Below are 16273 nucleotides of genomic sequence, written 5' to 3'. Positions count from 1 at the left end.
TCAAGTGTTAAGAAGGGTGGTGAGCATACACCTTAGGATTTTGCTTATTGGCAAAGTCACATATCTTATTTACCAATCAAAATAGAAGGTTTACGCATTATAAATAGTACTCTACTCCAAACCCAAGGACAAAATTTCAAAACCGTAATAATGAAAGAAATAAAGAACGAAAGGATATGCAGCAGCCAAATACAAAACAAAGGAATATGTGGTCATTAACTGAGTATTTACAGACTCATCGCCAAGTGTGGAATGGCAATTCTATTGTTGATAATTATCGCAGAATTATTCGGCAAATATATCTTAAAATTTTAACTTTTTTTTTTCCTTATAGTTCAAATATATTATGAATGTGGATCAATCAGGGTTGGGTATGCAAATTTATTGTATTTGTTTTTCTTTACCTCTTAGATACAAATTTACCTTCCTTATATATATTTCTAACATTGTTAACATGTACCTCTTTTATAGGAATATTATTCATATATTTGTTGAATTGCGGGAATATTTTGAATGATGCGATTTGGATCTTGAGCACTAAGTATCATTGATAATGAAGTGCAGCATATTTTTCGAGATTATGTTCAAAGAAGTCCCGGAGGAAGATTGTGTAAGCTCCAATGCAAATTTGTGCTTCAAAGAATCCTTGGTAAGGATGATAGAAGAAAAGGAGTTGAAACACTTTTTGTAGACAATGCATGAAGTGGAACAAGAGCCTACTTCATTATTCCCTGAACGACTTACAGAGTTATATCGTTTCTTTGTAATTAAGAAAAAGATTAGCATGTCCTTCTTAATGAGTAGATGTGAGGTATCCCACTTTATGCTTTTTTTTAAATTAAAATGATTTCTTTAGTTCTCTCTCTATTTTTTCCTTTCTAATTTTGATCCAACTTATTTTTTGTCTTTGTTATTGTTTGAAATAGTATCTTGATGATGATCAATTGCATCTAATCGTAGCTTAATGTGGGGCAACAACATAAACACAGAAAGAGTATTTGATGTTAGTATTGGAGCTTATTATAGTCATATTTCTTCAAATACGCTGTTCGTATTTCCGCAAAATAAAGTTCCATTAATATGTATAGGACTTTCCCAAGAAAAACAAAAACAATATCCTAGCACGTTACGAAATGGAAGTATTTTTGCTTATCACTTTAACCCAAGGTGTATGCTCTCCACCCTTCTCAACACTTCAGACGTGTCCGTAAATGTAACCATAGTTATATAAATCAAAGTAAACAATAAACCACGGTTATGCCTATGGACACATGTCAATTATTAAGAAGGCGGTGAGCATATACCTTAGGATTTTGATTATTGGCAAATTCACCTATTTTATTTACCAATCAAATTAGGAGGTTTACTGACAGGACCCGACCCAATTTTCGCTTTGAAAATCGAGCCGACTCCTGTGCGTGTCCGACACCTGGCAATTGTCGGACACAAATGACCTTTTTACCTTTTTCCTTAATTAATTTCCTTCCGACTTCTGCCGAAAATTCGGCAGAGTCTCCCCTGTATTTTTACCATACCCAAAGTCTTCCACCTGCCAAACAATCTCAGAAATCCTACCAACAGCCAGACTAATTCAACAAACAGTTTCCAACCTCAGTTCCTTATGTTCAACAAGATATCAGAGCAATTTCTAAACAAATTTACAGAATTTACATTAAGTTACAACGAGTTCCTACACTTTGGTGGTGGGTCGGAAGCTAGGAAGATGGCCCGGGTGGTTTCCCTCGTTCTTCTACGGCCTGGGGGCGAAAACAAATTTAAAAGTGTGAGTGGACAAAAATAATGTTCGTGAAAATCATTTGAGAACATACTAACCCCCGTTTGAAAAACATAGAGATATAGAACTAAAATCTGATCATAATCAACTTGAGATATTCAAAGAAATATAGTTAACATGATTATAATCATATACTAAACAAAGATATATCAGTATAACTCAAGTGAACTTACTAATAAAAATGGAGTAAGTAATAACTGCATTAAAAGTTTTTAAAATCCTTTAAAACTGCCACCTAATTGTACCCCTGATAGCCGTCAATTCCCTGGCAGGTCTCGGGCGTCACACAGGCTACCCGAGCCGCAAACTGGCGAAATCAGGGGACTATGATCAGCCTGATCCGCCGGCAGGTCCTCGGTGACACCAAGTCACTCAAGTCGCTCAGGCAGGATGCAGGGGACCGTAGTCAGCCTGATTCGCAATCCTGGCAGGTCTCGGGGACACAGAGTCAGCCGAGCCGCAATTCTGGCAGGTCTCGGGACACCAAGTCTGCCGAGCCGCAAATCCTGGCACTCACGGTCCCCGGAACTCGTGAGGCAAGTCAAGTGCACTAACTAACTGAGATCGGACCGGATGTCCGTCGACATCGGTCCAACTCTAGGTAATCACCAACTGTAAGGTGGGTACATGGTGGTCTAAAATCACTGTTTCTGATAAAATCTGCTATCCTCTAAATTCTGCTAACTCTGAGCTAAGCTGCTGTTTTAGCTCAAGAATCTCAAATCTTTTGCTTAGTTAATTTGTATAAAAATAAAAGTATTGCATAATAAAATTCATGCTAAATCACTTATTCAAGTTCAAATATAAAATATAATTATAAAATCCTTTTAAGAAAGAAAAGTCCACTCACTGCTGGTCCGAGCTAGCTGGACCTCTCGAAGGTCCCTCCTGTGGATTAGCCGGACTCCTGGTGCCTCACTCGAAAGATTTGGTGAAGAAATGAGGAAGATATTCGAACTGAAAGTTCGAACACGACCGACAGCAACAATGGCCGATTCCGGCCAGGCTCCGGCGTGCGCACGGCTGGGGTTGGTCGGGAAATGTCGGCGGGCGAGCTGCGGTTCGGATGGGACCGGTGCCGGAGATCGGGTCGCGGTGTGGTGGCGGCTAGGTCGGCTGGAAGGGGAGGAGGTCACGGGTGCTGTGTAATCGGGAGAGAGGAGAGAGAATGACGCGGGGAGAGAGAGAAACAGGGATAAAAATCTGACTTTTGGCCAAATTACCATTTTGCCCTTCGCGATGTTTTGATCGTATTTTCTTCGTTAAAACTCCGATTTGGGTCTACTCCGTGTCTACGGACTCGTCTCGCCGTGCTCTACGCAACGGCGCAAGCGGAATTCCCGAATTCTTTCCCGATCAAAATGTCAAATTTTCCCCCTTAAAAAAAATGCGAGGGCAAAATCGTCTTTTGGCTAGAATAAAGAAATCTTAATTTTTAGATATTTTGGTTTGGGTTCTTACATTTACGCATTATAAAAAGTATTCCACTCCAAACCCTAAGATCAAAAGTTTAAAACCCTAACAGTGAGAGAAATATAGAACGAAGGTAACTTTTTTTTTTCCTTATAGTTTAAATATATTATAGCAGTGGATCAATTGAGGTTGGGTATGCAAATTTGTTGTATTTGTTTTTCTTTCCTTCTTAGATACAAATTTACCTTCCTTATATATATTTCTAACATCATTAACATGTATCCCTTTTATAGGAATATTATTCATATATTTATTGAATTTGTGCTTGAAAGAATCCTTGTTAAGGATGATAGAAGAAAGGAGTTGAAACACTTTTTGTAGACAATGTATGAAGTGGAACAAAAGCTTACTTCATTATTCCCTGAACGACTTACAGAATTATATCGTTTATTTGTTGTTAAGAAAAAGATTAGCATGTCCTTCTTAATGTGTAGAGGTGAGGTATCCCACTTCATGTTTTTTTTATTAAAATTATTTCTTTAGTTCTCTCTCTATTTTTTTCCTTTCTAATTTTCATCCAGCATATATTTTTTTTTTCTTTGTTATTGTTTGAAACAATGTCTTGATGATTATCAATTGCATCTAATCGTAGTTTAACGTGGGGCGGCAACATAAATCAAGAAAGAGCATTTGATATTTAGCATTGGTGCTCATTATAGTCATATTTCTTCAAACGAGTTGTTTGTATTTCCTCAAATTAAAGTCCCACTTATATGTATAGGACTTTCCCAAGAAAAACAAAAACAATATTCTAGCACATTACAAAATGGGAGCATTTTTTCTCACCACTTTAACTCAAGGTGCATGCTCACCACTCTTCAACAGTTGACACGTGTACATAAGTATAACCATAGTTATATAAATCAAAGTAAATAGTTAACCATAGTTATATCTATGGATACATGTCAAGTATTAAAAATGGTGGTGAGCATATACCTTAGGATTTTGCTTATTGGCAAATTCACCTATCTTATTTACCAATCAAAATAGGAGGTTTACGCATTCTAAATAGTATTCCACTCCAAACTTTATGATCAAAAGTTTAAAACCCTAACAGCGAGAGAAATATAGAATGAATGGAACTTTTTTTTTTTCCCTTATAGTTCAAATATATTATGGCAGTGGATCAATAGGGGTTGGGTATGCAAATTTATTGTATTTATTATTCTTTCCCTCTTGAATACAGATTTATCGCAAATTTATTGTATTTATTTTTCTTTCCCTCTTAGATACAGATTTATCTTCCTTATATATATTTCTAACATCGTTAACATGTACCCCTTTTATAGGAATATTATTTATATATTTGCTGAATGGGGGGTACTTTGAAGGGTGAGATTTGGATCTGCAGCACATAAGTATCATTGATAATGAAGTAAAGCGTAGTTTTCAAAATTATGTTCAAAGAAGTCCCGGGGGAAGATTGTGTAAGCTCCAATGCAAATTTGTACTTGAAAGAATCCTTGTTAAGGATGATAGAATACAAAGTTATATCGTTTCTTTGTTGTTAAGAAAAAGATTAGCATGTCTTTTTTAATGAGTAGAGGTAAGATGTCCCACTTCATTTTTTTAATTAAAATTATTTGTTTATTTCTCTCTCTATTTTTTCCTAATTTTGATCCAACATATATATATATATATATATATATATGTATGTATATATATTTGTTATTGTTTAAAACAGTATCTTGATGATGATCAATTGCATCTAATCGTAGCTTAATGTGGGTCAGCAACATAAACAAAGAAATAGTATTTGATGTTTAGTATTTGTGCTCATTATAATCATTTTCTTCAAATGAGCGTGAAGCCTTAGAGCTTACGATAGAAAAGCAAAAGGCCCAGGGCTAGGGTGAGCTAAGGGGGGACTATGTAAGTGAGCGAATATGTGTATTTCCTCAAATTAAAATTCTATTTATATGTGTAGGACTTTTTGAAAAAAAACAAAAACAATATCCTATTTACTTAAGGAAATAATATCCTAACACGTTACAAAATGGGAGCATTTTTGCTCACCATTTTAATCCAAGGTGTATGTTCACCACCCTTCTCAACACTTGACACATGTCCATAAGTGTGACCATAGTTATATAAATGAAAGTGAATAGTTAACCATGGTTATGCCTTTTGACACATATCAAATATTAAGAAGGATGGTGAGCATACACCTTAGGATTTTGCTTATTGGTAAATTCACCTATCCAATTTACCAATCAAAATAGGAGGTTTATGCATTAGAAATAGTACTCCACTCTAAACCTTAAGATCAAAAGTTCAAAACACTAACAATGAGAGAAATATAAAACGAAATGAACTTTTTTTTTTCCTTATAGTTCAAATATATTATGGCAGTGGATCAATTAAGGTTGTGTATGCAAATTTATTGTATTTATTTTTCTTTCTCTTTTAAATACAAATTTACCTTCCTTATATATATTTTTAACATCATTAACGTGTGCCCCTTTTATAGGAATATTGTTCATATAGTTGCTGAATTGGGGGGGTACTTTGAACGGTGTGATTTGGATCTTGAGCACATAAGTATCAATGTACTGAAGTGGTGCGTAGTTTTCAAAATTATATTCAAAGAAATCTTGGGGGAAGATTGTGTAAGCTCCAATGCAAATTTGTGATTGAAACAATCCTTGGTAAGGATGATAGAGGTGCGTAGTTTTCAAAATTATATTCAAAGAAGTATTGGGGGAAGATTGTGTAAGCTCCAATGCAAATTTGTAATTGAAAGAATCCTTGGTAAGGAGGATAGAATAAATGAGTTGAAACACTTTTGGTAGACAATGCATGAAGGGGAACAAGCGCTTACTTCATTATTCCCTGAACGACTTACAGAGTTATATCGTTTTTTTGTTGTTGAGAAAAAGATTAGCATGTCCTTCTTAGTGGGTAGAGGTAAGGTGTGCCACTTAATTTTTTTATTATTAAAGTTATTTCTTTAGTTCTCTCTATTTTTTCCTTTCTATTTTTGATCCAACATATATATATTTTCTTTATTATTGTTTGAAACAGTATCTTGATGATGATCAATTGCATCTAATCGTAGCTTAACGTGGATCAGCAACATAAAAAAAGAAATAAAATTTGATGTTTAGTATTTCTACTCATTATAGTCATATTTTTCTTCAAACGAGCGTGAAGCCTTGGAGCTTACGTTAGAAGAGCAAAAGGCCCGAGGCTAGGGTGAGCTGAGGGAGGACTGCGTAAGTGAGCGAATGTGTGTATTTCCTCAAATTAAAGTTCCATTTATATGCATAGGACTTTCCCAAAAGAACAAAAACGTTATCTCATTTACTTAAGGAAACAATATCCTAGCACGTTACAAAATGGGAGCATTTTTGCTAACCACTTTAACCCAAGGTGTATGCTCACAACCTTTCTCAACACTTGACACGTGTCCATAAGTGTAACCATAGTTATATAAATCAAAGTAAATAGTTAACCATGGTTATTCCTATGAACACATGTCAAGTATTAAGAAGGGTGGTGAGCATACACCTTAGGATTTCGCATATTGGCAAATTCACATATCTTATTTACCAATCAAAATAAGAGGTTTACGCATTATAAATAGTACTCCACTCCAAACCCTAAGTTCAAAAGTTCAAAACTCTAACAGTGAGAAATATAGAACGAAGGGAATCTTTTTTTTTTTTTTTCCTTACAATTTGAATATATTATAGCAGTGGATCAATCGGGGTTGGGTATGCAAATTTATTGTATTTTTTTTTCTTCCCCTCTTAGATACAAATTTACCTTCCCTATATACATTTGTAACATTGTTAACATGCACCCCTTTTATAGGAATATTATTCATATATTTGCTGAATTGGGGGTACTTTGAACGGTGCGATTTGGATCTTGAGCACTTAAGTATAAATGATAATGAAGTACATCGTAGTTTTCGAAATAATGTTCAAAGAAGCCTCGGGGGAAGATTGTGTAGCTCCAATGCAAATTTGTGCTTGAAAGAATCCTTCTTAAGAATGATAGATGAAAGGAGTTGAAACACTTTTTGTAGACAATGCATGAAGTAGAACAAGAGCTTACTTCATTATTCCCTGAACGACTTACAGAGTTATATCGTCTCTTTGTTGTTAAGAAAAAAAAATTAGCATGTCCTTCTTAATGAGTAGAGGTGAGGTATCCCACTTCATTTTCTTTATTAAAATTATTCGTTTAGTTCTCTCTCTAATTTTTCCTTTCTAATTTTGATACAACATGTAGATTTTTTCTTTGTTATTGTTTGAAACAGTATCTTGATGATGATCAATTGCATCTAATCGTAGCTTAATGTGGGTCAGCAACATGAACAAAGAAAGAGTATTTGATGTTTAGTATTTGTGCTCATTATAGTCATATTTCTTCAAACGTGCGTGAAGGCTTGGAGCTTACGTTTGAAGAGCAAAAGACCCAGGACTAGGTGAGTTGAGGGGGGACATCGTAAGTGAGCAAACGTGTGTTTTTCCTCAAATTAAAGTTCCATTTATATGTATAGGCTTTTCCCAAAAAAATCAAAAATATCCCATTGACTTAAGGAAACAATACCCTAGCACGTTAAAAAAATGTGAGCATTTTTGCTCACCACTTTAACCTCATGTGTATGCTCACCACCCTTCTCAACACTTGACACGTGTCCATAAGTGTAATCATGGTTATATTAATCAAAGTAAAAAAATTAACCATGGTTATGCCTGTGGACACATGTCAAGTATTAAGAAGGGTGGTTAGCATACAACTTGAGTTAAAGTGGCGAGCAAAAATATTTGCTTACAAAAGTGAGCATTTTTGCTCACCACTTTAACCCAAGGTGTATGCTCACCACCTTTCTCAACACTTGACACGTGTCTATACGTGTAATCATGGTTATATAAATCAAAGTAAAAAAGTTAACAATGGTTATGCCTATAGACACATGTCAAACATTAAGAAGGGTTGTGAGTATACATCTTGGGTTACCACTTTAATTGAAGTTGTATGTTCATCACCCTTCTCAACACTTGACACGTGTCCATCAGTGTTAAAATATTCTATTTAGAGTATAGCCGATCGGCTATACCTTTAAAATATTGTATATATAGAGTGTCGCCGCATGGCTATACTGTTAAAGTATTTTATTGTAGGGTATACCTTTAAAATATTCTATTTAAAAAGTATAGCCGGGCTGCTATACTTTTCAAATATTATATTTATATTAATTAATTATATATATTAAATTAAAGAAGTTGGCCACAAAACAAAAGTAAAGAAACTAATTTTATATTTTTAAAATTAAAATAAAAAGCAAAAACACCTCTCCTTACAAAATATCGTCGGCCCAAGCCTGCGTCGTAAAATCTTTGCCGGATAAGACCTCTCCCGACGAAAGTTGCTCTGTCGACGAAATTGCGCGGGGATAGAATATAGCCGCCTGGCTATACTGCTAAAATATTCTACTTAAAGAATATAGCTAGCCTGCTATACATTTCAAGTACCTATGCTAACAACATTCCGTCGGGATAGGTCTAATCCGGCAAATTGCACTGGATAGACATGTGACGATGAATTTCGTCGAGAGAGGTTTTTTCTCAAAATAAATATGGACTTAGTATCTTTAGGTCAATAATTTTTTTTTTTCAACTTTTCTTTTTAGTAATTAAATAATATCTTAGCCTTATTGAATTACTTTAATTATTAATTATTTAATGAATAATTAGTATTAAATATTTTATTTAACTTCATTAATTATATTAATTCAATAATAGTAATTAATTTTTTAAAGTTTTTTCTTTAATAAAATATTTAAATATTAATTATTCAGTAAGTAAATAATAATTAAAACATAACTACTACTTAAAGCAATTTAAAAATAGAAATCTAGATTTTGTTGTTTAAATGGTACAGCCGCTCGGTTATATTGTTTAAATAGAAGCGTATAGCCGAGCGGCTATACCCTTAAAAAATTGTATTTATAGCGTATAGCCGCACGGCTATGCAGTTAAAGTATTGTATACATCGAGGATAGCTCTACAGCTATATTTTTCAAATATTTATATTAATTAATTACATAGATCTAAAAAGTTGGCCAAAAAAGAAGAGTAAAGAAACTAATTTGTATTTTTAAAATTAAAATAAAAAGCCAAAACACTTATTGCGAAAAAAGTTCGTCGACCCAGGTCTGTGCTGGCAAATATTTGCCAGACCACTCCCGACGAAAGTACCTCTGTCGACGAAATTTCGTCGGGAGAGGTCTAATATGGCAAATTGTGCAGGGATAGACATGTGCCAATGAAATTGAGCCGAGAGGCTTTTTCTCATAATAAATTTAAACTTATATTTAGGTTAATTGTATTCATCTCCATAAAGAGGTATATAGAGGAGCTTACATGAATACTTTAAAAGGAAATAGATACAATAAACAATTAGGAGAACATCTCCTAATTATACAAGGATATGTCAACTATATAAAATAAGAAAGTAAATCCTCCAATTAATCAAGGAAATAAATCTCCTTGATTAATTAGGATAGCTCACGTAAACACTCCTCCTTAAGTTGGTGCATATATGTCACCAATGCCCAACTTGGTAAGTGAGTCATAAAACACTCTTTCACAAATAGCTTTTGCTAAGACATCCACCAATTGATCTTTTGATTTTACGAAGGGAAGATAGATGATCTTGTTCTCAATTATTTCATCAATGAAATGTCTATCTACCTCAACATGTTTGGTTTAATCATGTTGAACTAGATTATGAGCAATATCGATAGTTGACTTGTTGTCACAGTGTAACTTCATTGGCTTTTCTAGTTTGAAACCCAATTCTGTCAAGAGTCTTCTGATTCATAATAATTCACAGACTCCTTGAGCCATTCCTCTATATTTTGCTTCTACACTAGACCTGGAAACCACATTTTGTTTTTTACGACGCCAAGTGACAAGGTTATCTCCAACAAATGTAAAGTAACCCGATATAGAGCATATGTCTGTAATGGAACTAGCACAGTCAGCATCTATATATCCAATAACTTCAAGATTTCCATTCTTGGAGAACATTAGTCCCTTTCCAGGGGCTGACTTTAAGGGGTCGTTTGGTACGGCGGACTGTCATGGACTGGACTAAATCCTGGGACTATCTTGGATTAGCTCGGATTGGACTAAGCTGGATTAAGTATTGACCTACGTTTGGTGCTGCGTCGGACTAAGAAGCTGGATTGTAAAAATAGTGAAGACCTATGTTTGGTACTGTGTGGGACTCAAAAATAATTATTTTATATTTAAAAATAATAATTGTTAAATAATTAAATGTAAGTTTTTTTGTTATTAGAATTACCAAATTGACAATATACATTTCTTTTCCTCCAAACCAAATTCACATGTACATTTCATATGTGCAAAAGTTAGAAATTTTCATATATGCCAAAGTCATCTACATGACTCAGAAATTAGAGGTTTAGTTCGCTACACACAATTCTACCATTAATACATACAAATAAACATCCACAATTTCAAAATGAAACTAATAAGCCCCACAACCATGAACCATATGGCTTTAATGCTAGCAAAATATTATACAATTTGTGGTGTTTCCAAAATGAAGCCAATCTTATCAATCCATCATTTGTGGTGTTTCCAAAAAGATAGATGCATCAAACTTAGCTAGGCCATGTCCTCAAGCATTGTCACTAAGCAACTGCTCAACAAACACTTTCTTGATATCATCATCCAAAGACATGAATATAGATATGTTTTGTGGCTTCTCCAAAATGAGTTTTAGTGCTGTAATTTGATCTAAAGGAGAAAATCCCATTCTCTTGAGTTCTTTGGCAATATCAGATCGATCTTCATTACCTTTTATTATAGCCTCAGTCACCATTTGCATCCTTTTCCCAGAAGCTTCAAACAATTTCTCCAATACAGTCACAATCTTCTCTTCATCACTTGAGCTTGTAGCTCTTTTCCTCTTATTTTGACTGTTCATAGATTGGCTTCCTTCTATGTTTAAAGACATAGGAGATGCATCTTCCTGGACACAATTATCACTAGCATTAACATCATTATTGCTTTGCTCTTCCATCATGTCAGCGGGGGCTTCAGCTCTTTGTCCATTAGCACGATCCTTTCCGAAGATATTAGAAAGTCTATCAAACAAAGGAAATGGTTTGCTCCTCCATTCGGCTGCTTCCTTGTGGTGCTATGATAAAACAAGGCACCACTTAGCTTATTTTCAATATGTTAAAGAAATAATAATAACAAAAGAAAGTTTAAAATCCACACTCATCAAACCCACTTGACATCATAATGTAAGCAAAATAGCAAAAATATATAATCATGTACCTGCACATAAGTTTCCCATGCATCATTACTGTCAACCTCAACACACTTTTTTATATCATTCCAAGCAAATCCACTTGTGTTTATCATGTCATAGACTATGCTATATTGTTTTTTCCACTTCTTCAATTTGGATTCAATATGAGGGCATGCCTTTAGCCCCGAATCAGGACATTTAATATTCAAAGCCTTCTCCATTTGGACCATAGTACCTGATTTGAAACTACCAGTCTCACAGCGTTGGCCTGCAGCCACAAAATCATCTAGCACGGTCAAAAACGAATCTTCTTCAAACTTGGACCATGACCGCCTAGTTCCTTTCTTTCCTTGTTCAAAGTTTTGACTGTTACCTTCACTTTCCATCCCTAAGAATAATCAACACAAATAAAATAATACCATAATCAATCATTGGAATTTGCAAAGAAAACATAACTTTATTTCAAGGCATGATTCTTCTTTAGTACATCACATAACCTTAAAAACAAAATGAAAAATAAAATCAGCAAACCAATTGATAAATTTTCTTTAATACCACAATCAATACATTGTTAAGGCCAAATTATCATGCCTCAAATACAAATTACAATCACATAAAAAAGAAAACACCTTAAGAACTCAAACATAAATAACAAGAGTTGGCTAGTTATTCGCATTTCCTTGCCACTCATTATACATTTGGAACGCCAAGTCATTCCTCCAAGTAGTCCATTCATCCGATGCTCCAATGGTGCCAACCATATCACCTTCTATCACATTTTCCGTCTCTTCAATTTCATTTATTTCATACTCTAGTGGATCTCTAGACATCTCCCTCCTAATGAGATTATGTAAAAGACAACAAGCCGTAATTATTCGACATTGTGTCTTTATTGGATAAAAAGATGGACTCCTTAGTATGCCCCATCTAGCTTTTAGCAACCCAAAGCAACGTTCTATTACGTTTCTTGCTTTAGCATGCTTCATATTAAAATATTCTTGATGATTTACAGGTGTATTTCCTTCTCTCCATTCCGATAGATGATACCGTGTTCCTCTATATGGTGCGAGAAATCCCTCACCATTTGTGTACCCACCATCTACAAGGTAATAATAACCTAATAACCAAAAATTAAAAATAAAAGAAGTCAATTCCTATTATTGTGTGGTAATTGTATAAACTTATTAATTATTTATAAAGTGGACACTAGCTAATGGCCTTACCGGTAGGAACTCTTAATCCATTAGGCCTAGTTATGGCATCTCGAAGGACTCTAGAGTCGGATGCGGATCCCTCCCAACCCGGCAACACAAATATGAATTGCATATCACGTGAGCAAACGGCCAACACATTTGTTGCAATTTCTCCCTTTCTAGTCCGATATCTCGGTTTTTCGGTTTCAGCTACTCGCACTTTAATGTATGTTCCATCTAGTGCTCCCAAGCAATTCTATTAGGAAAAAAAAAAAAAAAGGGTAAACTTTCATTAAGTTTATATGCTGCACAGATCATAGAAAAAAAAGCCAAAGTATAATAAACATACCTTAAACCATTTCCATCTATGATCTGTGCAGTTATCACCTACAGGTTCCGGTACTCTCAATAGGCTACCTTGTAATCTTAAAATGCCTTGTAACACGGAATTGAAGTACCTACTAATAGTCTCTCCTGATCGAACAAATCTATTTCTAATAGTACGATTCTTAACATGATGAGCAAGCATATGCAAGAACATACATACTTGCTCCTCCACAGTCACCAAACCGTCATTCTTTAACCTTCCATCCGTGCGAAGCAAATCACATAATAAACCAAATGTCTTTAAATCCATTCTTAGTTCACTCACACATTCTCTATCATTGCCTAATATACTGTTCAAATAACGTAATCGATTCTCATGTCTAACAAACGAACGGTTATTGAGGGAACGTCTTTCTAAAAGTCCTCGATTTCTTCTCATATTTTTTAGCATCATAAGCACAAGAATCGTGCAAGCACACATGGTCTCTAAATGCCACATCTCCAACAATAATATCAACAATATTCGTCTTTGATCCATATCTATTAATCAAAAAAGAAAAGAATTATTCCACTTAACCAATCCTACTGAAAGTAAAATAACCCCAAATTAAAAACAAAAAGTTTCATATATGCAAATAGAAACAGTGTAATTAATGCAAAGCCATAATTAATACCATTCACAAAGTATAGAAAATTCATCCCATAGACCAAAAATTATCAACCAATGTGTGCCTAATACCACAACAAATATGAAGAAAAAAGTTCTAGAATTATTTCACTTTTTGCCAAAAGATGTTGCTGCTGATTAACACCATATTATTCATTGCATTTCCTTATTTGAGAGATCAAAACCAAGTTATATTCATGCAAGATGCAAATTGCTCTGTCAAATGACAGATACACTTCAAATATTTGAATTTGATGCCCATGCAAGATGCAAATTGCTCTGTCAAATGACAGATACACTTCAAATATTTGAATTTGATGCCCAATAATAATTAAAGTGGAAAAAAGGGGTCATATGTGTTGTTTTGTTAGATCTACCATGGCCTTGATAAACATTGCATGTGCTGCACTCACTGTTAAACCTTAAACATCGTTGTCATGTCAACACCATCACCATGTTAATTGATTAAACTATGTATAATTTGAGTCATTGACCTTCAAACTATCACATTGAATTCAAGACAGACAACATATAATATGCCAAAATTAATTTATACGGAATAAAATTTAATCGCGGGAAATTACTTGACAAATGAACTTCTTTTTTTTGTTCCTAATTTGAATGTCAAATAGCTGTTACAACACTATGCAGTGCAGCAGACAATATGAATGGCACAAAGACTAAATGAACACAAAAAACAGAGAGTATGAAATGAAATGAATGGCGCAAATACTGAGTGACAATTGACATAGTGGAAGGGGAGGTAGGAGATTTAATAGAGATATTAGCTAGGAGAAACAAAAATTAATAACTTTGAATCTGCTTGCTGCTAGCCAGGACACCATCGCATCCATTTTTTATTTTTTATTGCATCCATTTTTTTTTTTTATTGACTTTGCTTTGACATGGCCAAAGAAAAAGAAAAAAGAAAATGAATCACCAAATCACCAACCAAGAAAAAAGAAAATTGGTAAACTCCAAAACTACAAATCTTCCTTTGTGTAATCTTTTAGCACTAAACCACAAGGATGCATCATCCCACATGAACCAGTAAGTAATGAAATCCATTAGATAGTAATGAAATCCATAAAAACTGAAACAGTAAGTTCAATAAACTCAAGATTCATGCCAAAAGTCTACTCTACTTCTGAATTTCTAGGTTTTCTGAAATACCCAATTGCAAATTAATTGCCAATTAACATCATGTATATATATGTCACTATAGATTCTACGAAAATTAGAGAAGAGAAGAAGAAAATAACAGAGAAAAGGAAGGAGAGATTCTCATAGCACAGTCAAAATTGTTGAGGAGATTTGCAAAAATCAAAGAGATGGAAGAAGGAATAAGAGAGGTATCCAAAGGGAAAGACCAGAAAAAACTTACCTGCGTGAAGATTCAAAGAAGATGAGTCGATGTTGAATGAAGGAGAGGTGGAGTTACAAAGACGGAGTCGCAGAGAAGGAGTCGTGAACGGAGAGAGGCGTGTTCAATATAGCGAAGGCTTATTTTGCAAACCCATTTTGAGCTTCTATGTATAAGGAGAACGAGTGAGGCCTTTTTTTTACTGTTGGGCTCTACTATCCCATTTAAGTTAGTCCTCTTGCTAACCAAACATGGGCTTCAAGTCCAATATAGCACAGTCCCATTTAGTGAGCCATACCAAACATGCCATAAGTACCTTAAGATTCGATCAACTGCATTCCTATGAGAAACACTGGGAGAATGCATAAATTGACTAACAATACTTACGGCGTATGCAATATCTGGTCTTGTGTGTGCCAAATAGATCAATATTCCAATAAGGTGCTAATATTGTTCCTTATTGGTAGGTACCCGGTCCATGTCTTCACACAACTTATGATTCATCTAATAGGTGCGTCAGCAAGCTTGCATCCAAGCATTCTTGTTTTAGTGAGTAGATCCATCACATACTTCCTCTGAGACAGAAATATACCAATTTTTGACCTTGCTACTTCAATTCCGACGAAGTATTTCAAAGATCTTAAATCTTTCATCTAAAAGTCATGAGACAAGTACTTTTGTAGCTTTTGTTGCTCTCATGTATCCTTCCCAGTTATGACCATGTCATCCACATAAAAAATTAATGCAGTGATTTTTCCTCCATCACGCTTCAAGAACAGGGTATGGTCTGAATTACTTTGAGTGTATCCAAAATTCTTTATGGACTTAGTAAGTCTGCCAAACCATGTCCGGGGAGATTGTTTTAACCCATATAATGATTTTTTGAGCGTGCAAACGTGATTTTTCTTGTCAGGAGCTATATTACATCCTGGTGGTAAATCCATCTATTCTTCCAAGTCTCCATGTAAAAAGGCATTTTTAACATCGAACTGATGTAGTGGCCAATCTAGATTTAATGCTAGAGACAGTAGGACTCTGATAGTGTTGCTCTTGGTTACTAGGGCAAAGGCTTCTTGATAATCCACCACATATCTCTGCGTGTACCCTTTCGCCACCAATCTAGCTTTATATCTTCCAATGGATACATCTGCTTT

General features: G+C 34.7%; 1 protein-coding gene across 1 annotated transcript; it reads right to left on the bottom strand.

The window, feature by feature from the left end:
- Positions 1 to 12231: 12231 nt before the first annotated feature.
- On the bottom strand, positions 12232 to 13627 carry LOC117617992. Its single transcript, XM_034347630.1, has 3 exons — positions 13112 to 13627; positions 12918 to 13018; positions 12232 to 12535 (listed from the first exon to the last, which is right to left on the bottom strand). The coding sequence occupies exons 1-3, from the start codon at positions 13625 to 13627 to the stop codon at positions 12232 to 12234; spliced, it is 921 nt and encodes a 306-aa protein (XP_034203521.1).
- Positions 13628 to 16273: the final 2646 nt, after the last annotated feature.

The sequence above is a fragment of the Prunus dulcis genome, chromosome 2 (assembly GCF_902201215.1).
Source record: "Prunus dulcis chromosome 2, ALMONDv2, whole genome shotgun sequence".
NCBI classification, from domain to species: Eukaryota; Viridiplantae; Streptophyta; class Magnoliopsida; order Rosales; family Rosaceae; genus Prunus; species Prunus dulcis.
Note: the sequence above shows the minus strand (reverse complement) of the source record. Positions and strands in the feature narration are given on the sequence as shown.

Excerpts from the sequence above, each read along its gene's own strand:
- LOC117617992 (XM_034347630.1), bottom strand. The coding sequence starts at position 13,627 with ATGGATCAAAGACGAATATTGTTGATATTATTGTTGGAGATGTGGCAT. Across the intron at positions 13,019-13,111 it reads ATAGATGGAAATGGTTTAAG|AATTGCTTGGGAGCACTAGA; the intron begins GTATGTTTATTA and ends TTTTCCTAATAG. Across the intron at positions 12,536-12,917 it reads GGAGAAATTGCAACAAATGT|AAACGTAATAGAACGTTGCT; the intron begins GTTGGCCGTTTG and ends TGCTAAAGCAAG.